General features: G+C 39.3%; 2 protein-coding genes across 2 annotated transcripts; both read right to left on the bottom strand.

Annotated features, from left to right (window-relative positions):
- Window positions 1-5,764: 5,764 nt before the first annotated feature.
- Window positions 5,765-11,468, bottom strand: LOC144531668 (SWI/SNF-related matrix-associated actin-dependent regulator of chromatin subfamily A member 2). Its single transcript, XM_078271924.1, has 6 exons — window positions 11,373-11,468; window positions 9,163-9,392; window positions 8,652-8,757; window positions 6,481-6,582; window positions 6,028-6,172; window positions 5,765-5,898 (listed from the first exon to the last, which is right to left on the bottom strand). The coding sequence occupies exons 1-6, from the start codon at window positions 11,466-11,468 to the stop codon at window positions 5,765-5,767; spliced, it is 813 nt and encodes a 270-aa protein (XP_078128050.1).
- A 5,013-nt stretch (window positions 11,469-16,481) lies between these two features.
- On the bottom strand, window positions 16,482-26,679 carry LOC144531667 (KN motif and ankyrin repeat domain-containing protein 1-like). Its single transcript, XM_078271923.1, has 11 exons — window positions 26,643-26,679; window positions 22,804-25,362; window positions 22,267-22,419; window positions 21,656-21,764; window positions 21,388-21,564; window positions 21,153-21,240; window positions 20,288-20,507; window positions 18,730-18,872; window positions 18,067-18,267; window positions 17,729-17,827; window positions 16,482-17,630 (listed from the first exon to the last, which is right to left on the bottom strand). Exons 1-11 carry the CDS (start codon window positions 26,677-26,679, stop codon window positions 17,568-17,570), a joined length of 3,849 nt encoding a protein of 1,282 aa, XP_078128049.1. The 3' UTR covers window positions 16,482-17,567.
- Between the last annotated feature and the right edge of the window lie 1,083 nt (window positions 26,680-27,762).

The following is a 27,762-nucleotide window of genomic DNA, read 5'->3' as shown; positions in this document are numbered from 1 at the left end:
TATTATCACTAAGTAAAACAAAGGGGTATTATTTGGATAATCGTAAAGTAAGCTTTTTAGTGTTTTTAGTTGTCTGTCTAACACTCATCTGACTGAACAGATATGCTGTGGTGCAACAGTGTTTTAAGCTAAAAGCACAACACGACAGCAAATCACCACAACACGACAGCAAATTGCCACAACACAATAGCACTGTTCAGACTGAAACAGTAGTATGTATGTACTGATCCTCGCCCTGATCGGTTGTTTGGCACATAGTATATTTTGGGGTATTTTGAACTGTTATTATTATTTAATTTTGAATATTTGCAAAAATCACAGATAATGTCATTTAATGTATTCCTTTTGTGAGTATAAATCAGAATCAGAATCAGCTTTATTTGCTTTATTTAGGTATGAGGACACATATGAGGAATTTTGCTTTGGATTATACATTGCTCACAATGTGCTTACTCATACAAAACAAACAACAAAAACAAACAATATATATACACTATAAACAGAAACAATATAGACAGGTTGAGGCAGTAGTGCAATGAAGAGTGCAAAGTGTGCAGGAGTAAATTATTTTTGTGATAAATTATTATTATTTTAATTATGGAGCATAGTGCAAAGGATGCTGGAATAAATAAGTATTATGTTATTATATAAGTAGTATATTACAATATGAACAGTATGAACAGCTCTGAAATAGAGAATGATGAATAAATAGTAGGTGGAACCAGTAAACAGGTGCTGATTAGAGACCGTGTTGCTGGGTTATTGCACAGGAATTGAACCTGACACTGAGTCAGCTGTTCATCAAAGGCACAAGATCATCCGTTGGTGCAGTGTAAACTGTTGGATTGCGCTGCCTTCTTCAATTGGGCCAACGTCTGAATGAATGTTCGAGTAAACTTGCCACTGAAGACCAGCTGACGGACTGATATTTTTTTTTAATTTCTTTCAGGTGGGTAAACGTCACCGAAGCACCTTTAATGTGTTTTAGTAATGTAGTTAGTCTCTATTGTGTTTAATTTAGTATTGTGCGTTGTTAAATTAGTACGCGGAAATGGCTGTTATTCATAAGGCTAACATTTGCAACGGTCCTAAGGGGTATGACTGTTGATGGTAATTTTTTGATTGGATGTGCCAAATTTTAATTACGGTATGTAAGTGATTATTGGTCGGACCGTTGAGCTTAAGCTATGCTAGCGGGAGCTATCACTTGTTGCCATAGCAACTCCAAAACTTCTGGGCTGTTTGTAGCCATACCGACCAGAGAGTGGAGATGTTTGGATAAGAACCCAAATAATCCTGGGGAACTCAGCTAGCATTTGCTGTCCTGTTGTGGTGATTTGCAGTCGTGTTGTGTGATTTGCAGTCGTGTTGTGGCGATTTGCTGTCGTGTTGTGCGATATGCTGTCATGTTGTGTGTGAATTGCTGTTATGGTTTGCACTTCAGGGCCACTGTATTTTACACCTTTTAAAATATTCTCAAATCATAACCAATCATAATTTTTTAGGTCCTGTCTCTCGGCCAACTATTGGGTTCAAACAATTTTTCTGAGCTACAAAATCTACTCCCATAGTAACAGTGTTGCAAGCAGGCAACCCTCATTGTGATACATTGAAGGATGCTCTGACCTCCAGACTTCAGACGGTTGGCTGTCAGAAAGCACTGCAATAATAAGCCATGTAAGCTATGTCACGTCCACAGGCTGGTGACTAAAATACTAAAACACTGTACTGGGTGTTTTTGTGTCTTTGGGAGGTTATACTGCTTGCATATGTGAAGTTTAGTGTCATGTATGTTTTTTTCTGAGGAATAAGAATGCTTGGTTTCACTTGACTTGTGCTTACACTTAGTCTTTAGCTTCCCTTGTAAAGCAGCCCTTTGGCAGTTCAGACACTCCCGTAATTTTATCTGCAAAAACTAATATGATACATTCATTCATATCATAGTAATGACATGAATTCATGTACTAGAGATGACATGACATTCAATTTTCTCTCCATACAACACCCTTGTTACCGCCTGGCTCAAGGCCGGCAACAAAAGGGAGGTCACACACAGATTAGTCAAAAAGTAGTTTTATTTAACAAGACTTATAACACAACTTAACTCAACATAAGTGTAATGGTGAAGACAAGATAGACAAGGTAGAAGACAACAATCGTGTTTTTGTGTGTGGATGGGTGAATGGATGGTGTGATGTGTGTTGTAAGGTGCAGCAAACCAAACAAGTAAAATAAATGATCAGTTCACTACTTTCATTGAATTTAGGTCTTTTATTCAATTGTATAGCATTTGAAGAAAAAAAATTATAAAATGTTGAAAAAAAGTGACAAAAGTGTTGAAATTTTTTTTTGACCCAGATAAAAAAAAAGGTTGCATGGGCGACGGGAAGACAACACAAAGGTTAAATGTTTTTAGCATAAGGCTGAAATATAACAAAATGTGACATAATTGAAGGATTCTGTGTATAATAATACCACCAGTTGTCACTACTTATTGTAAGCCAATAAAGATTAATAAATTAAAAAATCAAAAGCCTTCAATTGCGTAGGTGAGCACAGATTGGCTGTGACCTTGCCCCAGATAGGCCCTTACTACGTGACAAGCAGATTTGAGAGACGATCATCAAACGTCTAAAATTAGGTGCATGTTCACAAATGGCAAAAGGTTTTGGCCGCTTGTGCAATTCATGGATTCTTATGTCTTTAGACTGCATGTCCATCTCAGAATTTATTGTGAAAGAACCTACTCCTGTTAATACTATGAATGCTATTAACTAATTGGAACTGACTTCTATGGCACTGACTTTATAGACTTTATAGTGTGAGCATATAGTCACACAGTGGTGGTGATAAAAAAAAAAAAATGCAAATTAGGTGCTGTATCTTCTTCTTCTTCTTCTTCTTCTTCTTCTTCTTCTTCTTCTTCTTCTTCTTCTTCTATATTTCTTAGTACGTAGTTTTTTCATGAAGTGTTGTATCACTTGTATTTTTCGGTATTATTTGTGGAAATAATAGTTTACAGCTCAGGGTTTGTAGTGACCTTTCATTTGCAAGTGCTGTACGAAACGTGTGATGTTTTTATCAATTGCTGCATTTATAGAAAATAAATACTGCGAAGAACGGGGTAAAGACCTAAATGAAAGGTGACACTGTTGCATGTGCTTATATGCCAACCAAAAGAACGGTTCTCTTGCACCACCTATTGGCATCTTGTCAAAAATACATATCACATACAGCATTTACACTCTGTATTGGACTGAATAGTTGCTATATTTAAACATAAAAACCTGCCCAACCATGTTTTGTCAACACTCTTTTTATCCTTGGATGATGACTTTCCTGTTCTGCTAACAAATCAGTTCTGCTGGGTTCAAATCCAGGTCGTTCCGTGCCTTTTCTGTGTGGAGTTTGTATGTTCTCTCCATGTTTGCGTGGGTTTCCTCTGGGTGCTACGGTTTCCCCCACCATCAAATAACATGTACTAGGTTCTCCAGTCAGTGCCCTTGATCAAGGCACTGGCTCAGATCTGGAGTTGGTCCTCAGGCGCTGTAAATGGCTGCCCAGTGCTTGAGGGATGGGTTTTAATGAATTTCACTACATGTATGTGTTGTAAAACTGCCCATATTCAAACTCTACACAGTTAATTTCTCGCATAAAAAAGTCTCAATAGTGAATTTAGTGGTGAAATAGCAGATGGAAATTATAAAAAAGCAATTGATTCTATAATCTAGATCGGGAGTTTGCCGTAGCAGAAGCAGCAAACAACTGGAAAATTTTTACAATTTTTGTCTGCTATTTCACCACTGAATTCACTTCTGAGACTTTTTTATGCGAGAAATTAACTGTGTAGAGTTTGAATATGGGCTGTACAAAAGGCCGTCAATCAGGAGTGATTGTTGTGAGTACTTTGTCGGAGAATAGCGCAGACATGCACCTCACACCGCGCGCACCACCCGGAGAAAAAAGTGAGAAAAAGGAAAAAGGAGAGGTCGCAGTTTGGACGATGACTACCCGGTTGAGATTGTGTGTGTGCATCCTCGACATTTGACCACACACAAACACACGTAGCAGAGCTACCCACACCCATGTTTCTACTGTTGCTTAATTAAATAAAACATCAAAAGAGAGAAGTTGTCTCCGTGTGTTTTAAACGGACACACCTGGGGCGAAGTTGGAAACCAGAATCAGCTTTAAATAGTAATACCTAATCTAGTCCTCACTAACATGGGCCCAATTATAGTAACTACATGAAAACTTCACTGTTGTTGCATGAAATGTCGTTTGTGTTTAGCCTACATCATCAGTTTCTATCATGTGAAACAAGAGGCCAAGTCAGCCTGGTGGCGAAGCTGCAGGCAGATGCTCCTCAACAGTGAGCTCCCCAGCAGTCAGCTCCCCCTGCTGTTCATAAGGTGCCTCTGCACCCCTTTTGTTTCAGACCCTCCCACCAGCCTTTGGGCCACGCCTCCTCATTTATATTGACATGTGTCAAGTCCAAATGAAAAGCCAATGTTAAATCGAAATTGAAAAGCCAATGTTAAATTGAAATTGAAAAGCCAAATATTAAATCCAAATGGAAAAGCCAAATGGAAAATTCAAAAGATAAATCATTTTACATATCAACTTTGCTTTTTCAGTTTCCTTTTTCTTTTTTCAATTAAATTATGGTATGATTTTTCCTAGTAGCGTAGTCAAATAATATTTTTAATTTGATCTCGCTTCATTTTCTCTTTGGACGTTCAATTTGAATTATGAATAAATATTTCCTCCATAGGTCAGGCACATCCCAGAGCGTCAAAGTATATGGGAGCTGTACCACTTTGAATTTGGGTATGACGTTTAGACCAAAAAGCATGACATTTCAAGCGTTTTTTAATTAATGACAATAATCACCAAGCAGTGAGACTTTTGGTAAAATTTATTCTGCAAGTGTTTAAGTGATACATATTTCCAAGGATTGTCTTAACAATGATGTCTTCCACCCCCCCCCTCCCCCCCCACCCCCAACAACCAGGAGCGTAAATGAAAAGAAATTTAGATTTTAATTAATTTTCACACAAACTGTACAACATGTGAATATACTGTAGCACGATGGATAAAAATGTTGAACTCGAGTACCCTTGACTTCCCTCAATCTTATTCCATCAAGAATCAGAAACAGACAAAAGTATTACTATCAGTACTAGAATGTATCAAGTCTCTTTGACTTCCCACTTCCACTATGTTTTTTTTAATTTATTTTTTATCAAAGATGTATCATCTCTAAAATCACATTTAGAGATTTTACAGTGTTCATTTGTTCTCGTTTCCTTTAAAAACACCTTCCCGTGTGCTTCGATTCTCACGCCCTGAACACATCAACGTTGTCGTCAGCGGGTGCTACTCTGGAGGAGCCGGCTTCAGGAGAGACACATCATGCTCCAAGACATATGAAGGCATTTCATACAATCAAATATATTGATTCAAAAACAGTTGGTGAAACTGTTGTTTTACATAATATCTGCAGAAGCAACCACAGAAACTAAGGCAGATAAAATGGGAATATATAATAAAAAGACCAGCTAAATGAAAAGAACCACACTATGTGCAGCAAGACGTGTTAGGGGCATCTAAAAGAAGAAGAAAAAAGCATTTTTCCATGAGTGGCTCTCTTTGAGTGGTCCTTCTCATTTTATTTTCCGGTCTTTTGCTAAGATAATGAAGAAACAAATAGACATGAGAATAGACATGAACCTGAATACAAAAACATGGAGGGCCCTTCAGTTCAACCTTCATCTTTTGTGGTGTTATCCTCTAGATCCTCATCACTGTCTAAATCACTGTGGAGCCTCTTGGCCATGGGATTTCTGCTTCTTCCCTCCTTATTCCTCTTCTTGAGTTGGACTGGTAATGGTGTCACTGGTTTAACAAAAAACAAAGAGTAGTGTTTTTAAGCACAGAGTGTGTGTCCTCATCTTCTTTTTGCTTTCATTGGGTCACTTCTATAAAAAACACCACCCCTTCTGATGTTTGTGTTTTAACTCTCACCTGCTGATCGAACAAATTGGTCTTCAGCTCCCCCGCCATTATCGCTGTGACTGGCGCTTACCGTCTCTTTCTGTTCCTCGTCTGTGACAATTCGCTGTCTGGCGCTCTCGAAAACAGACTTGATGACAATTGAATCCTCGTAGATCTGATAGATAGATAGATAAGATAAGATAAGATAATATAAGATAAGATAGATAGATAGATAAAATAAAAAATAAATAGGATACAAAACAAATATTCAAAAAATGAAGATAAAAAAATACAAATGTAGAAACGTATATACAAGTTGGGAACAAAAATGTACAACTACTTACTTACTTACTACTTACTAGTAAACATAGACACCCAGTAACAGCATGTGTTCATCACTACATCAACATCCAAACCCATTTATGACTACAATCATACATGGAATGGAAAAAATCATTTTCTTGGAATTTCCTTGGGGTTCACCTGAGATCCCTCCAGATTATAGGTCTGAGCATTGTGACACAGGAGGAAAATATCCTTCTCCAAATCCCCCACAGTTCTGTATTTGTGATTACGCACACGTTCCTGTGAAGCAGAGGGTCAGTATCAAAACCTCAATGTGACCAACGCAATAAATAATCATCAATTAAGCATTTAATAGGTAGCAGTCCAAGAGAGGGTATTCTTCTTGAACATATCTTATATTCTTTCTTGTCGAGAGTGACGAGAGTGTTATTAATCTTCTCATCTAACTCTCAAAAAGAAAGCTAATAAGCATATTTTCCAAACGCCCAACTATTCCTTTAACCCAGGGGTGTCAAACTCATTTTAGTTCATGGGCCACATACCCCTAATTTGATCTCAAGTGGGCCAGAACAGTAAACCACTCACAAAGATCAGAAACTTCATCTGCCACAGAGTTTCTTGTCAGCTTGATGTTGGCAAACGCGAGTTGCTTCTGCTACGACAGCGTTCTAAGGCGATTGTAGGAAAAAATAATAATGTTATGAACAAGGGGGAGAGGGGTAATATTCAGAGAAAAAACTCTTAGAATTTCTAAGATTAAAGTCATAAATTTACGGAAAAAGAAGTCTGATGTTCTCTGGGATTAAAGTGGTGAATTTAGAATTGGAATGAATTACTTCTCTGCAATTTTCACACTTTGCAAAGTCTGTTTGGACCCTTTGGCTGGCCGGTTCTGGCCCACGGGCCCTATGTTTGACACCCCAGCTTTAACCTTTTAAGTCTCAAGTTTTTTACAGTTGAGCACAAAGTAGAGTGGATGCTTCAAGTCACGTGAGATGAGGTAAGTTTCAAGTTGCTGCAGAAAATCAGAGAAGTCAGTTCAACTTAAATCTAGCTATGATTTTATCAACAATTCCACATCTGATTTTATGATTTATGTGAAATCTGACGTGATCAGTTCCAAGTCTTGACAGTAGGGGCCACTTTGGGCTGATGGTGGGTGTAATAATAATAATTTGGGGAAGGACATGTAATGGTATTTTGTATTTTTCTAATTGTCAACAAATGCTATGAAAAGACCAAAACCAAAACTTTTGAGTCAATCCCACTGTCCTGCTGCAGTAAATACCTACTAGAGCACCAATGTGTATTTATCTGCCACTGAAAATAGTTCATATACTCCTGTTTAAGTAATGTTTGCTGGAAACTACAGATTTAAGACCACTCTGCTGCAAGGACAGTTTAGATTGATTCTAATTTTTGCAACTTTTTAAACTTTAAAGAACACAATTTTTATTAACAGCATTTTGAAGAGGAAACGGCCTCAGTGTTATGTGGACAAACATATTTTACTGGTTTCAGGTACAGTAACATGAGAGTGGGCGGATGATTCAGGGTGTTTTCATATTAAGTATGATTGATTTGTTTCACGCCCGACTATGATTACGGTACAGAACTATTAGACGGAATGACACACATTCATGGTCCACAGAGGCTGAATCCTTATGACTTAGTGATCCCCTAACCTTTCCGATAGCACCACCATAAGAAGGCTGCTTTGTGCCGTGGGTTGCTGCCCAGTTCTAATTTAAATGTAAGATTTCGATATGAAATAGCCATCTAAATAAAGGCTTTTCATTTTTTCAGAAGAAGAGTCCCTTGGACCTTTTTTGACATTTTTGTTCCCTTTCTAAAGAGCACCTTCATCATTTGTTTTGAACTTCTGAGCACTCCAGACTTTTATTTTAATTTTTTTCTTCCTAAGCACCACCATGAGGTTGACATTTATTGGTTTGAGTGTCTTGATTACTACTGTTGGATGAATTACCATGAGATTTGATACAAACATTCACATCCCCTCAGGATAAACTAAATAATACAGTATATATTAAAAATGTTTACATTTAAACTCAAAAGATATTTATTTGGATAATCCAAAGTGGGTGATTCTAAGAAATAATATGTTGGCCTAATATATGAAAAAAACATCAAAGTTTCATGGCTAATTATATTTACATCAAAGGTTTTTTTTGTTGGCACTGCACGTAACTGTCTTTTAATGAATTATTAATCCATTGGAGTTCCATCTCCTTTTATTTCTTTCAGGAGATAATTGATATATACACTGTACTGTATATATTAACAGGTATATCTGTATGGGATTTCTGAGGGTGTTCAGTGACACGTACCCTGATCCTTCTGAAGTCGACAGGCTTTCGAATCAGCTCGTAGTACTCAGGTACCTCCTTCTTAGAGGGAAGCTGCACAAAACCTTTGCTGATCTGTCGACCCAACCTGGAAGCACAATGTGACAGTTTGATCAAGATGTCAGTATATTATTGACATCTTGGACTGGATTTTGCAGCTAACTATTTAATTATATATATATATATACAGTTTTTTATTGAGATTAATGTACTTGGAAAATAATTAAAAGCGTGAAAACTGAAGCTTCTGTTCAGTATTTGGGGGTAATAAAATAATGAATAAATGTTCACATAAGGAGTAGTTTGATGGCTATCACATAATGAGATCATAATGTCGCAATTTGGTGTTTATAACTGGCCCAAACAAATTAAGAAGGGCCCTTGGTTTCTCACTGTTGGAAGATTTCTATGGCAGCCGCTAGTTCATGCATTTGGACTTACAATTAGTTGCATCATTGTCATGACACAGTCCACAGATAGTGAGTGCCCTCACCCGTCCTTGTAGTTGACAACCATATCCACCAGTGTGCTCAGTGTTCTGGTGAGTTCAGGTGGGTTTGGAGGCAGTTTCTCAGCAGGTGGGCGTCCTCGCTTCCTTTTGACCTTTTCTCCAGTTTCCTGGCCGGCCTGCAGTTCTTTCTCCCCATGATGTTCACTTTTACGCTTCTTCAGACTTATGTCCTCTTCCATCTCCTCCAGGGAACCGTTCTCTCCTGCCTCAGGCTGCAGGAAGAGGGAGCAACATCTAACAAACTCAGGCAAACTTAAAGCGGGAGAGTAAGGCGAATGAAACCTTGTGGTATTCAAAATATGTACTGTAAATATTGTGCACACAAAGCCTATCACATGCTTCCTTTGTTGTTCCGTTTATACCTCAGCATTACAAGAACAGCTGGGGACTGGGAGCAAAAAAAGAGAACTGTGACTGATTTCCATTCAAAACTCTTTCATTGCCATTTTTTTTAACTTCTTCCTCTGACTTTCATGTGACAGTTTGGATGCTCAGAAACTGCTACACACACACACACACACACACACACACACACACACACACACACACACACACACACACTATATGTTTTAGAACATTCATTTACCACTTAGACAGAAACCTGAAGTACTTCAGACAGCAATTTATAGAGTAAGTCTAAAACCCTCAAATTACATAAACACTCACAGCTAATTAGCAGTACTGGCTGGAGGTCTAGCATTCAGAATTATAGAGTATGGTTTTGTATTATGAAAAAGCATGTATTTATTTATTTATTACAATAGCCTATGAATTTTCATAGACTGAAGCGACACGACTGCTGTGCTGTCTCCGCAAATTTAGGACAGATTGTTTTATCTGGAGGCTTTGATGCCAGATGATTATCGAGGGGAGGCAGCATTCTTTTTTAAATGCACAATGAATGTGAACACATTTGAAGAAGCCATGTTTAAAAAGCTAATAGGCCTAATGCAATAAATAATAACCATATTTTCCTGGTTTAGCAAAAAAAAAAAAAAAAAGAGATAGAAACACGACTGTAGGTGTGTGGGGTTGGAGAAGGGTGCCTGCTGCATCCTGAGTTATTTTGAACCAATTGATCGCTCCTTTTCAAATATCTGCTGCAACCACTGTATTTTCCACAAAGGCAATTAGAGGCCAGAAACATGAGTATGCATGCAGCAAGAGCAGCTCATGCAGCAGCAGCAGCAGCAGCAGCAGCAGCAGCAGCAGCAGCAGCAGCAGCAGCCGGAGAGGGGAGGGAATAGAGAAGGCATGCTGTCCAATCCGAACTGACTATTGATGCATCAATCACACAGGCTCATACAGTAGGCTACACACACCAGCATTCAAATCATATAACAAAGCGTGTTGTGAAAATGTACCTCAAGGACAAAGATGAAAGCATGCTGAAATATTGCATTTTGCACACACAGCACCATGCACAATGATTACTGAAAACAATCATTATTATTTTTGTTATCCAAGCCTAAAAAAAAAATTAAAAAAATAAATAAACCGCATGCCTATCTATCCGAACCAAAAACACATGGCAGAGCATTGAGTTAGAGGAGAGGAGACGACAACACTACAGAGGTAACAATAGAAATCCTGTTCATCATAGCCCGGCTCAAATGAAGGCTTTAAAAGCCCCGCTGCTCTCTCTCTAAGGGGCTACAATCATTCTAGCGGAAAGATGTAGGGTATGTAACACAGCGGAGAGCTGCCTGATTGACTGTACATGTGTGAGTGGAAGGGTGTCAGTGTGTGTGTGTGTGTGTGTGTGTGTGTGTGTGTGTGCGTGTGTGTGCATGGAGCATATGTGATGCTCCATGCCTGCATGTGCTATGTCCTAACGAGCCTGACTAATCTGGCAACGATTCCCTCTCATTTGTCACAAAACACACCTACACACCCCCTCTCTCCCCCTGCTCTCCCTCACAGCCACACACACACACACACACACACACACACACACACACACACACACACACACACACACACACACACACACACACACGCACACACGCAGACAGACAGACAGGAATAAACTCACAGAGATCTACTCGCTCTCTTTCCCTGGCGCGCGCGCACACACACACATTTACATTCAAACGCACACACATTTTTATCCATCTCTTCCTCTCTTCCCATGCGATGTAGCCTGGCTGAATCCTGAGCCTGAGAAGAAAGACATGGAGGAGGATATTTACCTGACTGCAATCTGCAGGCTGGCTATCAGGATCGGCTGCAGCTGTGGGGGAGAGAATTAGCAAGCCAGCATAGCGGCGAGCTGCTAGTCTCTTCATCAGCTGATCACTCAGAAGCAGAGCCCAGAAGGGGGGAGAATAAAAGCGCTATGTTTTCATATACAAATCAATGGGCTGGGGGAAAATAGAAATGCCATACCCATCTCCTGTCTGCAGCTCTCCGAAGTCTTTTTCCTGACTCTGGAAGGCCCGGAGCTTGTCTCCCTCTGCATGTTTTTAATATCGACTGCTGCTAGACTGCTTTTCCCCCTCTTCCTACCCTGCTGTTAAAGTTTTTGGGTCCATTTTTTTTTTTTTAAACGTTGCATTGCATTTCAGAGTGTACGTTATTTCAACTAGCCTACTGAAGAGATCTTAGAAACAGAAGTCCAGTCTGCTGCACCAACAGACATTCAAATGTCATACTGTGTGTGTGTGTGTGTGTGTGTGTGTGTGTGTGTGTGCACGTTTGTGCAAGCGCATAAATGCTGGGGGTGCCCTTCAATATAATATGCAACCAACTTCATTTCTGTGCCATGACAGCAAGAACATACTGTATATCCACAACACTAAGCACAATGTACACAATGTAACAATTGCAGGGATAACACAGTAGACTGTTGCTAGTTTCAGCTGATTTTCAAACACATCTGGTTTCTGTGAATCAATTACTCCCCCCCCCCCCAACATGTAGAAAAGGGCTGCTGGAAGAAAGCAAACACTGTCATAACTCACACCACGGGAAATTAAAGATGTACACAAGAAAACAGGATAGAAATAAAAGATCCTGTTGACAGAGTGCTGCCCTTTTGTATAATGCAGAGACTTGTGTGGCTTGAACTGAAATTGTATGGAACCAGAGAGGAATGATGATGCACATGAGTTAAACAGGCAATCCACAGCAGTGCTGTCATACCACCAGTTAGGCTAAGTAGATCTTCTAGCAGCTGGCCAAGGCCATTTATCATACTTAACTTTTGCAGAGTGTATTTCTTACTCTTATAGCCCTACTGTAGCGAGCCTTAAGGTCTGTATGCCAAGATAAAATGCTTTAAGCAAACAGTTTAAATACAACTGTATTAGACACTCATAACTTACATAACTAACGTACATAAATCCCCTGAGAACTTATTTTCAAAAGTATTTCTTTATCACATTAATATTCAGGACTGAATATGTAACAATCTAAAATTAAAGTTTGAGAGAGAGAAATCCTGATTGATGGGTGCATGGGAATATGTGACATCACATTTTTCCAACTAAGCCCCACCTTCTTCAAACCACTGGTAAAAGCATTGACAAAAACATAAACACAGAAATTTGTATTTGGCAGAAAATAGTATGTTCACGTAGGACAGTATCACTCATAGTAAAAGACTGCATGAAAACAAAAAACAAAATTTTTAGGGCCTTTAAGTGACTCTGGCAGTACATCTTGTCTTATAAAAGTCTTATAAAACTTCATTTACCAGTTGATAACACCAAAACCAAACCATTCTGCAAATAAAATGTTAAAGGTGCCCTAAGCGATGTTGGGTGATGTCACTTCTTGTTGACGTTCGAAGTATTGTCAAACAAAACTGAGGCTAGCTCGCCCAAGGGGGTAAGCTTCTCCTCGGAACGCACAGCTCCTATGGTGCCATTTTGATGCTAATAAGCCATCACCTCCCGTTAGCATTCCATTGACTGCCATTCATTTTGGCGCCACTTTGACAGCGAATAACTTTACATCTGAAACGTTTAAAGACTCTATTTGTCCATTGTTTATTTCTAAAGAAACACGACAATGTATAAAAGGCTCCATTACCTTGTACCTCATGTTATGGCTCCGTAGCAGGAGTTTTTGTAAAAATAGGCTAACGATTGTGTCATAACCACGGGACTTACTATCGCATAGTAGAGGAATTACCGTACAGTACAGGAGAAGCTCGCAGGCAGTTTCGACTTACATTAGCTGTTTAAGTTTAATTACTAATGTTAACTAGCATTTTAGTTAGCAATAATTAGCCTGTGTCCATGTTATCTCCTTACATATACCTACGCTCTCCGTCTCTGCAAGATTGGGAATGATTGAGATTTCTCTTGGCACAGCTACCAGAAGACTTACAACTTTCAGACACGTTGCTCACGGCACATTTACCTCGTCTCTCTCAGTTGGAGGCTGCTCAGTAACGCTCAGCCATCACCGGAAAAGTGCTTCTAATACACTTTACTGGTCTCCATCCAGAGCACACAGAACAAACTGTTTATGTTTCGTGGTGCAGGTTGGCGCAGTTTGATTTTGTTGCCGTTTGTGGAGCCTGGGCTGTCTACAGAGACCGCGTTTTTTTTACAGTGTGTTCAAGGGACAGGCAGCTAGTGGATAATGAGGAGATATTTGTTGTATGTGACAAAAAATGTTGTAGCCTGAAAAACGCGTGACGCTCAGAGCATCTTTAAATATCAACATGATTTCATAAACATTTTGTTTGATAACAAAATGAATACTGTAATAAATACTTATATCGTAACTTACTACATATGTTTTTTTAAATATGTTTTACAGCACGGTTACAGTACACAGGAATTTATCAGAAGAGAAATGAATGTAAATACTTTGGCATTTTCTATCTGTGTAAAATCTGATGTTGATTGTTGGATTCTCCAGTCATCATGTTAAACATTTTATTAATAGACCTTTCTGTATTTTATCATCTACTGACCATTCGAAATCCAACTGATATCATATTTAGCTGTCCTTTTTTTGCAGTCAAAAATAATGTCAAGGTCTTTTTTAAATTCATTATTCATTGTTTTTCATTATTAGAAGGAAAAAGGTCTGAGGAAATATCAGAAATACTCCTTATACTTTCAGCCACTGAAAGAGCATGTCTGCGTTTGATTGACAGCAGCTAGCAGGCTGAGCCCCAGCAGGGGAAAAGAGATACATTAAACACACTTGTGCTGTAGCTTACAAGCCATGGGCTTACATCATATGTTGTTAACAGTGGCATTGAAGAGTAAGGACCAAGATCTGAAAGGACCAAAGTGACATTTACGATGCTATTTAGCGTTGTGCAGCTAACAAGATAATTAGCCGTCTAGACTGCAGACTGATCTTAGCAGTGCACTTCCATCTACATAAATGGAGAGCTAATGGTATTTTGGTGAATTAATGCAGACACAAGGGGTGTGAAATGTAAATGTCTCCCTTAAAGCAGAACACAGCATGCGATTTACAGGAGACATAGCAGACAAAAGATGCAATTTAATATAAGTTGAAATTTAATATACAGTAAACTGTAATGGGATATGATAGGCGAATGCATTGTGTCTTGTATCACTGAAACAACACTATTTCTTAATGGTGTTTTTTTTTTGGCCAAGAGTACAGGGGGATTATCCTTGGATGCCAGTTTCATATGACAATTATTCTTGTCTTAAAAATTTAAAAATATTGTTTTGAAGATTGCTCAAATGAAAATCTACTTTATAAGTAATGTGGTGCAGTGTTTCTGTTATTTTAGTATTATGTTCCCATGAACCACTTGCTCAAAACCGCTGATTGTTACCATGGCAACTGCAAATTTTTTATGGTGGATCTTGTATATAATTGTTTTTTATTGCTGTTGCTAGGAAATGACTCAGAGTGTTCTCAGTCACACATGCACAAGCTCTTAGTAATGCGACACAGTAACATTCTGTGTGTGTGTGTGTGTGTGTGTGTGTGTGTGTGTGTGTGTGTGTGTGTGTGTGGGGAGGAAGGGGTGGTGTTCACTGGGAGGATAACAACATAATTTCATGCATCTTCCCCTTCTTTTAATGAAAAGCTTTCTATCTTCTGCACTTTCAAAACCTTTCCAAATAAGCAAAATGTAAATCATGCAGAAAACAAAAGCAAGGGGATAGACACACAACCCACCATGTCACTGTTTCCATAGTCTATATCAACGACGTTCCACTTCCGGGATTGCTCTGGTGCTGCCGGAAATTCTGCCTGATGTCCCTCATTTAGGCCGGATGTCCGTTGCCTTGGGCTTCCTTTGTGTTGGCATTTTAAACTCCAGCCGATTTATGGTGATCTATGGTTAACTGCTCCTCAGATCTCTGCAGGGTAAATCCAGACAGCTAGCTAGACTATCTGTCCAATCTGAGTTTTCTGTTGCATGACTAAAACAACCTTTGAATGAACTCATGTTCCACCAAAACAAGTTCCTTCCCGAGGCTATTTTGCGTTGCTCCGTAAGTAGCCTAGCGCCGCCCATGACGATTGTGATTGGTTTAAAGAAACGCCAATAAACCAGACCATGTTTTTCTCCCATCCCGGATTGCTGTGTGGACTAGCCAGACCCTCCTCCACAGCGCCGTGGTGGATGGATAGTCTCCTCTTCCTAGGTCCTATGGGGAATATTCTTTAAAACAAACAGTCTGAGCTGTACCATGGTGCAGGTTATTCTGAATGTTTGATAAATTCGTTATAGCTTACTCAAAGCTGAAATTCAGGTTTTTAAATTTACAATGGTGGGAACATGGATGGAGCCAAGCACACTTTGATAAGGTCACAAAGCCAACTAAAAATGATCAGTCTTCTGAAAAGATGTTTAAAATTGAATGCATCTTTCTGCCCTATCCTTATGAAATAGTCAATAAAAACTCATTCAAAAAATAATGGACAGACAAGTGGGGACAGGGTGGACACAGAGGACAATACCACCAAAACACAAAAGGAATTTCTGATAAGGATAATAAACAAACTAGCTAACGAATACCAAGTGAGGTGAAAGGTAAAGAGCGGCAAGGGAGGCAAGTAGTTTCTGTGTCGGAAGAACAAAGCGCTGGGTGTTAGGGGATGAATCAAACGGCCAGACTAAAAATGGGGCAAAGAGGTGTTGACGACTCAGCGAAGTTTCAACAGGCATTTTCTTTCCAACTGGTTGAGTCACTTAAGAGAAATGTGAGAACGTATTCGTTCAAGACAACCACTGAAACCAGCTGACATTGAAACCTGTTGAATATGGAACTAAACAAAGGGCTCCATAAAAAGCTTTCACACACTTATCAGAGTCTCAAAGTATCATTTCTGGAGGTGTTCTTGCTTTATTTGGTCAGTAGCCAACAGTACAAAAAGGACATGGTGCAAAAGATTTTTTTTTTTTAGGTAACCTTACCCAGAGTAGCAATATATGCAGTGGTGTAGTCTAATATATTTTAGTGGGTATACTGTACTATATAAATATATGGACCAGAATGGACATATCAAAGTGGGGGTTCTGGGTGTCCTCCCCCAGGAAAATTTTGAGCATCACAGACTTTATTTCCTGCATTCTGATTCTTTTTTTGCACCAAGTTACGGTGGAAATCCCTTTATTTAGCCTATGCGAAGGAAAACACAGATGGCAATTCAAAATATATCAAAAATATAATGGAAAGTATGTTGTTACGTGTCTTTGCACATTTTTAAGTGGGTATATAGAAATCCTGGAGCTTTCTTAGTGGGTATACTGTGTATACCTGCATATCACGTAGACTACACCACTGAATATACGGTATATTAACAATTAAGGAGCTTGTTTTGGATTATTCTAGTGAAGCAGTACAGATACAGCAAAAGTATCAACTTATAAATACTATAATCTTGTTTACATTACAATAAAAATATGGATGTACAAAGTTTACCTAGTTTTAAGTTTTTAAGTTTTTTTTTCAGAATAATTGACAAATCAAGACTATCTGTAGCTATGTATTGTCTATTTGTTTTAATTTATTTACATATTTACTCACACATCTTTATGAGTTTGATGCTACTGTGCAGTATATTGTTCAGCAATTAAATATTATTTACAAAAAAGAGAATTAAAATAATTAAAGAAACTTTGAACTGATAGTATATAATAAATGACTGCAGAATACGACAATAATATCTCTTACAGACAAAGAATAATAATATACTCTGCCATGCATATATTACCTGCTGAGTTACAATATAATACACACTATGCAATGTTTTGCAAATGCTACACTAGATACTAATTTAGATACATACTAACTAGCATTCTGTTAATTGCATGACAACTGTAGGTTTGAAACTGGCACTGTTAAAATCATTATGGGGGCCCTTGATACTAAATCACCTGATAAATAAGATTCAAGAAGAATCCATTCAGGCTTTGGGGCATCCCCTTATTCAAAGATAGTTCTGCCACCAGAGGAGGAAAGAGACTTGCCACTGTGACGAGCAGATGCCTGTTAACACACAAAAAACAAAACACATTTCTTTGAAGAAAACTAACCGCATATATATTTAGTTTAAATGTTAGTGTAAAAATGTGGAAACCACATACCCCTGTCTGTCCTTTGGAGAAATTGGCATGTGCATAAAGGAGCACTGCAATGTCATTATGTCCTGCCTCCAGAGCAATGGACAGGGCTGTGCTTTCATCCTGTAAACACACAAACTCAAATAAATTATGAGAGGTTTTGCTGTTTATTGAACCTTATAGACAGTAAAAGCCTACTGTACAGTACAACTTCTACTCCCTTGTTTATCTGACATATTAAATGGGAGTAAAGTGTTCACTCTGATTTCATATGTGAGACAAAGTTGGAATGCTTCAGCTTCACAGCTTGAAGCCATCACAGAAACAGAAGCTGCACAGAGTGGCAGTAATGACTCACATACACTATCAGTCAGGGTGGCATCACAGTCTGGCTGTGCCAGAAGTAGTCTAACAATGTCGGCGTGGCCATGCTCGCTCGAACACATCAGCGCCGTGGAGCCCTCGTCGTCCTGGAGATTGACCTCGGCCCCCTGTGCCAGGAGTGCCTGCACCATGTCCATCCTGCCATGGCTCACAGCCAGCATCAGAGCTGTCTGACCGGCCTGGCGTCAAACACAGGGAATAGGGTTAATGATGCTGAGTCCATGCATCTCAAACATTAACATTAACATGTTAATGGTATCAGACAGATCACATTTTCTCCATTCTCCACTCACGGAAGATAATGCACACACTAAAAAATACAGCAATGTTTTATTTGATGGTTCCTCCTGGAAATAACTATGTAATTTGGTACTAATTATGGGTAAAATAGAGACAGTGTTCTTTTTTATCTATGCAGGCAATTTTAATGAATTGCCCACAACATGTGACATTCAAATCACTACCTGAAGATCAGGTAGTTCAGGTTTGAACTACAAATATAGTAACCCAAAAGAAAAAACATCAACTTGGCATTAAAGAATAAAGAACATGCGGCTTGTAGTAGTACCCAAAGCAACATATGGACACAATTTAAACAGCAGGACATCAAACCCCTTACCGTCACTTGGGAACAGACTGACCTGGCTTGCCTTTGCATTGACGTCTCCTTTTGTGAAGAGCTGCTCCACAACTCTCATGTCCTCTGGACTTTCCACAGCTGCGAGTGCAGCCAGCATGATGGGCGTGTAACCGGCTTTGTTCTGTTGATCGACGTTGCACACCTCTGTAGTGATGATGGTCATTTGAGTAGAAAAGACAAAAGACAGGAAAGCAGAAATATGTAAGGAAGACAGAGGTTTATAGCCATTTATTTTTAGGCCGGTGCTGGCAAACTGTTCTCCACCTATACAGACTGTACCAGGTTAAAATACCTGTACAAAATTCTAAAATCATTAAAATAAAACTATGTAAAAGTGTCCAATAAAATGGCCCTGCACCAAAGGTTATTTATTGTGTAGATTAATAGACATGGAAAAATGTGAGCACTCGCAAAGCCATGCTTTAATTGCACAGCAGCAATGATACATTTTAGCCTTGCTCAAAGTCAAATCAACTGTGTCTTCCTTGCTGCTGTGCAATTAAAAGTTCTCAAAAGCATTTATTTTGTGAGCGCTAACATTCTATATAGTTTATATTCTACCTTGACACCGCCACAGTAAGAATGAGCAGCTAAAACACTCACTCAGTGCATCCTGTGAAGCATCAAACCTTCACCTACTCTTTCACATGGAGTTCAATCTTTTTTTTTTTCATTTCGAGCAACATATTAAAAAGCTTTAGTCATGCTTTTTATATCCTGAACATTGCAAACATAAAATTACTGATACATTTCTGTGACACAATGGATTAGCATTATTACTTGTTTGCTGATCATATGCTTCTGTTCCACCTGGCCTTAGACCAGACAGAGGTAGGTCCAATCTCTTCTGAAAGCGGTAGCAAAACCTTTCAATAAAAATAGGAAAGAATACTTCATCTCCTCCATTAGGACCTTTTTTCAATGTTTGCCTGTTCAGTTGAAATTAATTAAAGCCTCTGAATGGCCTGACCCTGAACTTTTGATCCCTTTTAGACCGGAGAAAAGGTTGGAACAGTTAATTGTGATTTTAAAAGTGGATTTCTAAAGTACATGTTCATTTCTATTCTTTTCATCACCAATTATAACAACTGCACTGCAGTAGGAGTACAGAACATCTGAGGATCAATACAATATTTTACCTATTTTTCCGAAGCTAGATGAAGTGCATGCACGGTTTAAGTGTTTAAAGTGTTAATTATTGTTTTATCATAACAGCTTTGACAGTTAAGAAAAACATCTATTTTGGCTGGTTATGCAGCAGTCGACAACATGTATTTTATTTATCCTGTTGTTGTAATAAGCGTTATTATTATGCTTCAGAGTTTAAAATGAATGCTTTTGGGTTAGGCAGCTGCATTAAGATATATGCATATTAGACTTATTTTGTAGATACAAAAAGGACCTCATGATCCAGAAAGTATCTTACTCAATCACTCAATGGAGCCTATTTGCCCCCTAGAGGCTATTGTGGAGCATAGCAATGTCTGACCCAGAGCACTAAGCCAGAATGTTGTTAAAATACATAATAACCTCTAGTTTGCCTGTGAGTATGACTGTACCTGCATCAAGCAACTTCTTGACAATGCCAAAGTTGGAGTGAGACACACTGTAGTGCAGAGCTGTGTTTCCATTGCTGTCAGCCATATTAGCTATATGTTGCAATACTGAAGGTGAAATGACCCGAAATGTAGACAAGTAATTCCCTATAGTGTCAGCAGAAGCTGACTTGTGGCTGGACACAGACGACCACTCTTGCTGGATTGTTTGTAGACAGTCATGCTGTAAGGGACAAAAGAATGTAAAAAAAAAAAAAAACATCAATGTGCTTGTAGGCATCCATAAATGCCTTGCAAGTTGCCCTAATTCACAGCGTGCAGAGCAATTTCACCTTTGAATAGAAAGGAGAGTCTTGTTATTACAAGAATTTGACTGAAAGAGCTCAAACCAAAAGCATAACAAAGCAACAACTCACTATCAAAATGTCCAAAACTATTTCAAAAAGGTAGAGAATATGAATCTGTCTTTATATAATCCATAAAAGGTTTGTGGCATGTTGAGAGTTTTGTTTGTCTTTTGTTTCTGGATTTTCCTTTTCAATATACTTCATTTGAACTCCCCTCCTTTTTATTTCTTCGCCAAATTATTGTGAAAGTGAGGAGTCTCTTTCACTCACATTTTTCATTGTTTTCAAGTTCAGGAACAAAAATCTAATGACAGAATATTACAGTGCCGACAAATTCCTGCGCCTTTTCTATTCAATGCCAAAGCCATTTCTTTTTAAATGGCATATTTGAACACACCCTGCCTCAGCATCCCTCCACACCCATCCAGTGACATACCATTAAACGTGCACATACACACGCACATATGCACACACAGTGAACTTCAAGGGCTCTCATGCTGAATATAGTGAGAAAAACATACCAATTTGCTGCTGGATAAAGCTGTGTCATCACTCAGGTGTAATTTCAAGGCTTGACAAGCAGAAAACATAGTTTCACTTATCTTACACCTGAAAGGAATAAAAATGCAAGTTACACGGTGTGAGTTCAGACCTGAGCAGAACTCTCAAAAGTTAGAGATTGAAGGATATGGCTATTTAACACAACTCTTATTCAACTGAGATGTTTTGACTTTAAAACCTTCTGGACTACATTACCTCTGTGTTTGTGATTTTGCAGACCCTTTGGACACCTTGTTGGAGCCACCTTTGCCCTTTCTTCCTTGCGCTCCATCTTGAGAAGCTTCCCTTGATTTTTTGTTTCCTCTCCTTTCCACTTCCTCAGAGTTAGCCTTCTCACTGGCAAAGGGCTCGTAAGATGACATGGGGTCCAATCTAAGGCCAAAACACAGGAGTTACATACATAAAATGTGTTAAGATGATGAGTCCTAAAGTCTAAATATTAGTTTAAACATTAGATGATTACCCTGTGGTCGCCCTCATTAATTTCATGCTCTTCCTGTTGCTGCTACAGCCTTGGTCACCATTTTGTTTCTTCATTACAGACCGCAGCACACCGGCATTCGTTGACCTATCTGGAAAAAACAATGCAGCACATGCCTCTGAATTTGAACAAATTACATTTAATATTAAAAAAAATGCATGCAAAGAAACATTTAAATTCACTAGGTCAATCTGTGCAGGACTTTGTGAGGATTGTTCATGATTCTTTATATATTCCTATGAATCTCATTGCCTCATTTTAAAAAGAGAAAGCTTTCTCTGACACAAGCTCCTCCTATGGAGCCATTCAATTTTAGACCCTCAGCCACAAACTGGTATGTGGTACGAGACGCCCTCCAAAACCAGATATCATTCCAAACATTACAAGTGTATCCCTCAGAAAATCCACTTGTCAAGCCAAAGGCAGCCACTTCCTCCAAACATAACGCAAGTTTAAAGTGGGCCCTGGGAGCGGTCTGGAAATAAAATATTTTTAAACTAGACTACTTTCGCACGGACAGTATTCTTATCCAATATCGTTTACTGGATTTCTCATGAAGATGAACTTTATAACACACACACACATACGTTTACCTTGCAGAGCTGAAGATGCCTGATTTTCCAACATCTGTATCATTCTTTTCACCTCTGAATCACTGCCACCCTGTTGGCAGATTCCTGGGTTTGTTTTGTCACACTTATTAGAGTCAGCTGAGAGTTGAGATGGGGACTGAAACTCTCTGCTGACTGTGACAAAGAAAGAGGATATAAGTGTTTGAATAGTTACAGCATGACATTACATATATTACATGATAATAATAATCCAACATTAAAGGTATCTAAAGGAGTTTGTGACCAGTAGACATACTATGGCTCAACATTTTTTTGATCAGTGGGTCCCCATTTTGATTGAAGGCACATGTTTGATGCTACACATTCCAATAATGCAAAGACATTTAACAAACTATATGATGTACTTTGGTTTCACAGTATTCCACTTGCCTGGTGGTGGTAAAATGCCAAAAAATGAAGAGGATACGCATAATGCTTTGTGGTGAGATACGATAAATATAATATTTACAAGAAAACTCCACAGGGTACCTTTAAGACTTACTAAATCTACAGTGTTACCTGGTGGCTGAGAATCTAAAGGATGGACTTCTGGTCCTCCTTGTGTTGCAGCTTTGTTATTACAGGACAGCTTGGAGCTGGCACTTCCTCGTCTACTGTGCTGCTGGACAAACCCATCCCTCTGCTGAGCGTGGTCCTCTGTGAGCAGGTCCCCGTGCTCCCTGAGCAGCCAATGCATCTTCTCTATGTAATGGTTCAGCTCGGGGTCCCACTGGGACTGTGAAGATTGCTGGATTATCTGGCCAGGTGTACTGGATGAAACTGACAAATCCCGTATCCTTCCCTCCCCTACACCGATGCTCCTTGTCTTGATGGGGTCAGGCAGATGGGATGGTCCACATGCCATATTTCGGGATTTCAGTCCAACCAGAAAATTGTCATTAATATTCGTTAATCCAACACCAGCGTCTCGGGTTACCTTGCCGACTGTCCCTGGTGTTTGTTTTAAGGCACTTCCTGGCAGATTTACAGTTCCTACACCAACCGAGCAGGTCTTCGGTGGGCATTTGATGTCTTTGACCCTGTTGCCTACTGACACTGTCCTGGTAACAGTCTGAGTGGTGTTGGTGTGCTTGTCTTGGGTACTTAGGACAGTATTAGTGCTGGAGTCTGTGTTGAAGGCATGTCTGGTGTTGGTAAAGCGAGACACTGAGCTGGATACAGTGTTGGTACGCTGGGAAGCTGTCTGGGGTGTTGCCATGATTCCCAGATCCACACCTCTGACTTGATCTGTGGCAATACCTTGAGAAACCACTTCCTTTGCTTCGCAGACAATCACATCAACAGAACAGTCCCCACAACCCACTGAATTATACTTTATCTTTCTTTTCTTAGACCCCAGATTCTCTGCTGGTACCTCTGTGTTGGTTTCTGCATCACATAACTTGATCTCCCTCCCAACTCCTTGTGTGTTCGTAAGAACTTGGATCCCCACACCCTTTTCCATGGTCTCCACTCGCTCCCTGACCTCCCAGTGGCTCATGGGTACATCTGGTCCTGCGCAAACATTCTTCAGCTCAGGCCTCCAACACGACACTCCCACAGTCTTCACCTCTATTGCCTCCCCTGTGTAGGCATCTCGGAGCTCTGTGTGATTACCCACTGCCTGGCTTGTGGTGTGAGGCCTTGCCTCGATGCCTGTGCTCACAGTGGATGGTCTAGCAAAGGAGGCTTTATCAGCTCGGTTCCTAGCTCCTGCAGCCTGAAGCTCTAGTTTCAGACGACTCATCTCTGTCTTGAGAGTGGATTCTTTTAACTCTGCTTCTAAGTGACAAATTCTCTCCTTTAAGGCACCAATTATTACTTGTTGGGCATCAATCTCTGCTTCCCGTTCTGTGTAAATTCCAAGATTAACTTCAGACACTTCTGATGCAATGGACCTCGTCTTTACCTGATCAGTGTTCACATATTTGTTTTCTTTAGTGGGTTTAGACAAGGTGATATCGTTATCAGTTCCCACTGTGACTGACTTGATAGCCTTGTCATGCAGAAGGCTATGGGCTTTTTCATGCCATGCTTGCAAATGTCCGCCCTTGATGGTTCTTTCCAATGCCTGCATCTCTTCAGTCAGTTCCCTGAAGTCGGTGCAGTCACTTCTGACTATGCCTTCAGGTCCTTCCTCGTTAATCACCTTATTCTCAGTGTCAGACTTTTCCATGCCATATGCTCTCTGCCAGATCACACCATTTATGTCCTCGTTGTCACTATGGTTCTTGAGTTGAGAGACCAGTTGCCTCTTTTCCTCCTGAAGGACTGAGATTTTTACCTGAAGGATAGGGATGATTGTCACCTGCTCCTCCAGCTCCTTCAGCCTCTGCAGAGCTACCACCATCTGGTCACGGACATGCTGAAGGTGCATGGGGCCGAGACCTGTAACTGGGGTGGTTCTCCCAGAGCTCTGTGGGCTCAGCCTAAGGCATCCTGTGCTGCCTCTACTGCCTAGGGACGAGTTAAGGTGGACATGTATATCACCTCCTGTGCCAGTAGGCTTGTTCCCATTGTTGTTCTGATTATATGCACCCAGGCCAGTAAAGGGGGAAAGCGACCCATGGGAACTTACCCCTCCAAAGCTGGCCAGCCGACGACGGGGAGGGGGCTGAGGTGGAGGCTGGCTCCTCACCTCCTGTTCCAAGTGTTTGAGGGTCTCCATTAAGGTCTTTTCCATCACAGGGCTTTGTCTTTGTAATGCAAGAGATCTTGCAGCAGGCTGAGGCTTTGGCTCATTAAGTATCTGAGAAGTTGCTGGTCCTTCATTCCTGAAGGGTTTGTTATCCAATGAGGAACCATGTGGTGGAGGAAGAGGAGGTCGACCTTTTGTGGTAGAAGACATGCCCAGTAGTCTTTTATCATCACTGCTAGATGATGACAAAGATTCTGCAGAATGCCACTGACTGGGTGAAATGTCACTCTGCGTTTTTTCCACATTATTGACAGCCACTCTGGGCCTCCTTTTAAGGCTTAACCGCTTAATGGTGGCACCGTTTTGGAAATTGTCCACATCCAACTGATAACTATAGTCAATCCCCAGGTAGTTAGGAACACACTCTTCAGTGCTTTGACCTGTTAGACCAACAGTGGAACAGCCATGGTTGATTACTCTTGCAGAGCAAAAAAATAGTCCAAACAAAATATCCCTATTGCATGTGATAAAAAAACAAGTAAAGAAAATGTCCTGCATTGTGAGCTTAAGTTTAAAACTAAATATATAACTAGGGCTGCAACTAATGATTATTTTCAGTCGATTAATCTGTTGATTATCTTCTCGATTAATCGATTAGTTGTTTGGTCTATAAAATGTCAGAAAATGGTGAATAATGTGGATCAGTGTTTCCCAAAGCCCAAGACGACGTCCTCAAATGTCTCGTTTTGTCCACAACTCAAAGATATTCAGTTTATTGTCACAGAGGAGAGAAGAAACTAGAAAATATTCACATTTAACAAGCTGGAATCAAAGGATTTTCCATCGATTATCACATAATCGATTATCAAAATAGTTGGTGATTAATTTAAAAGTTGACAACTAATCGATTAATCAATTAATCTTTGCAGCTCTATATATAACTAGACATTAAATTTACAATAGCAAACCATTGGTATTGAAGGAAATAGTGTTTAACTCTTCATAACAAAATAATATAACAGGCAAAAACCACAATATGCTATGGAAAATACAGTCTCTAAGGTTTTATACAGCTTTATACTATATACTTTCTACCCTTAGTTTCTTTTTTCTTTCCTTACCTCAGTATTATATGCTCATCAGCGACCGTTTCTATTTGAGCCTAGAGCCTTGCTTCTATCACCCCGAAATGTTTTTGAGTATAAACTCTCTGAGCCTGTCTCACAAGAAGAGGAGGGACAGGGGAGGATTTACCAATTGTGTAGACACTCTGTTTTCAGCAGTCACTTCTCTCTAAATTGTATGTCTCTCTACATAGACTGAACACACTCTATAATTACTATGCAATTCTCCCTCTAAATGCCTGACCATAGTCTTGGCAGGTTTTCTCAACCACAGGTATCCTCCAAGTATTTTAGCCAGGGAACACATAAAAAAAGAAATCTTTTATATTCTTCAAATATTTGCCAAGACAAAATTGTAGTTCATCAAACAGGTATAACTATTTAAATTATAAATGTTTTCACTTTCTAGTTGAGAATAATGTGTGTTTAAATTGATATAGATATTTCAGTATTTGCAATTTTTAAATTCCATTATAACCCCCTGTAAACAAAAGGCTGGACATATTTTGTTCATCACAAATAACACACAAGTTATGGAATCCACATCAAGCAAAAACTAGCATTTAAGCTATTTGGAAAGTAATAGTTATAGTTACCTGAAACATTTCTCAAACCGTAACTTCCTTGAGCCATAATTATTCACAAAGTATCAATAATGGAGCAATCCCTTTATATCCAGTTATAACTTTGGATAAGTCTGTAAATAAAAGAAAAATCTAGCAAGTTAACCATACTTCACTTCTTTATAATTAGCTTTTAATGTACATGTATATTGTCCTACAGCATCTCTCTCTCTCTCTCTCTCTCTCTCTCTCTCTCTCTCTCTCTCTCAGCCCAGGATGAGCAGTCAATAACAGCTAACCTTACAATGCTTACATAAAGGAAATGCAATACCCGGCCACAACATATTATAGTTAATTCTGCAAAAAGTACAGCGAGCAAAAGGCTAAGCCTCAGTGCAAAACAGTGACTCACAGCATTGCAATGCCATATCACTTTCTAATCAGTAAGCACCTTCTGTTCTCAGCACACAGAGGTTTGAAGGAGAGCAAAAAAAGAAACATAGGTTTCAGTTCGGTCAGTGTCTTGTACATTTTCTCCCTTCATAGAGTTGGTTACATTTGTCAAGTCAAGTAGTGTTTTATGTATAAAAAAGGGATTACATAAAATAGGTAGAGAAATGAGGATGTTCCAGCAGCAAAAGCATCAGGACTCAACAGAGAAAAGAACATTTATCATACGCACAATCGGAAAATATAAGAAAATATATGGTAATAGGGTATAAAGAATTGCAGAATTATGTAAACATACTGCTGTCAACATTAATATGGTTTTACTTCCAGCTGTTAAACCCAGATGTTACTATCAGTCTACTTCACTGTACTAAATTAAACGTTGATCACTAACATACGTTAACATTTATCATATATGCATATATGTGTTGGTAGATATTTGGTGTATAAAAAACAATCACACTCCATGTCAAAATCAGGCTGTCTCCACACTGACATTTTCATCTGAAGCTTGAGTGAATACATGACATCAAGCCTCAGGCAATAAATCCAAAGAGTTTAGCAAGATCTCTTTAGAGTAAGCCACAATGACCGAAACTATTTCTGCTGCTCTCAAATGAATGTTACAGAGTGACTTGGGACAATTCATTGTAGGGAAGCAGAGTCAAGCTTGCAGTTAAGGAGCCATAAAAAAATGTTTGGA

Source organism: Sander vitreus, chromosome 16 (genome assembly GCF_031162955.1).
Source record: "Sander vitreus isolate 19-12246 chromosome 16, sanVit1, whole genome shotgun sequence".
NCBI lineage: Eukaryota > Metazoa > Chordata > Actinopteri > Perciformes > Percidae > Sander > Sander vitreus.
This window is presented reverse-complemented; position numbering and strand designations above follow the sequence as displayed.

Bases quoted from the DNA above. Each gene is read 5' to 3' on its own strand.
- LOC144531668 (XM_078271924.1), bottom strand. From the start codon at position 11,468: ATGAAGAGACTAGCAGCTCGCCGCTATGCTGGCTTGCTAATTCTCTCC. The intron at 9,393-11,372 runs GTAAATATCCTC...CTCTTCCTGCAG, and splicing joins AGCCTGCAGATTGCAGTCAG to CCTGAGGCAGGAGAGAACGG. The intron at 8,758-9,162 runs GTGAGGGCACTC...TTGTGCTTCCAG, and splicing joins GTTGTCAACTACAAGGACGG to GTTGGGTCGACAGATCAGCA.
- LOC144531667 (XM_078271923.1), bottom strand. From the start codon at position 26,679: ATGGCTCAAGGAAGTTACGGTTTGAGAAATGTTTCAG. The intron at 18,873-20,287 runs GTACAGTCATAC...TCATCACTACAG, and splicing joins CAAGAAGTTGCTTGATGCAG to AGGTGTGCAACGTCGATCAA. The intron at 17,631-17,728 runs GTATGTGGTTTC...GTGTGTTAACAG, and splicing joins TCTCCAAAGGACAGACAGGG to GCATCTGCTCGTCACAGTGG.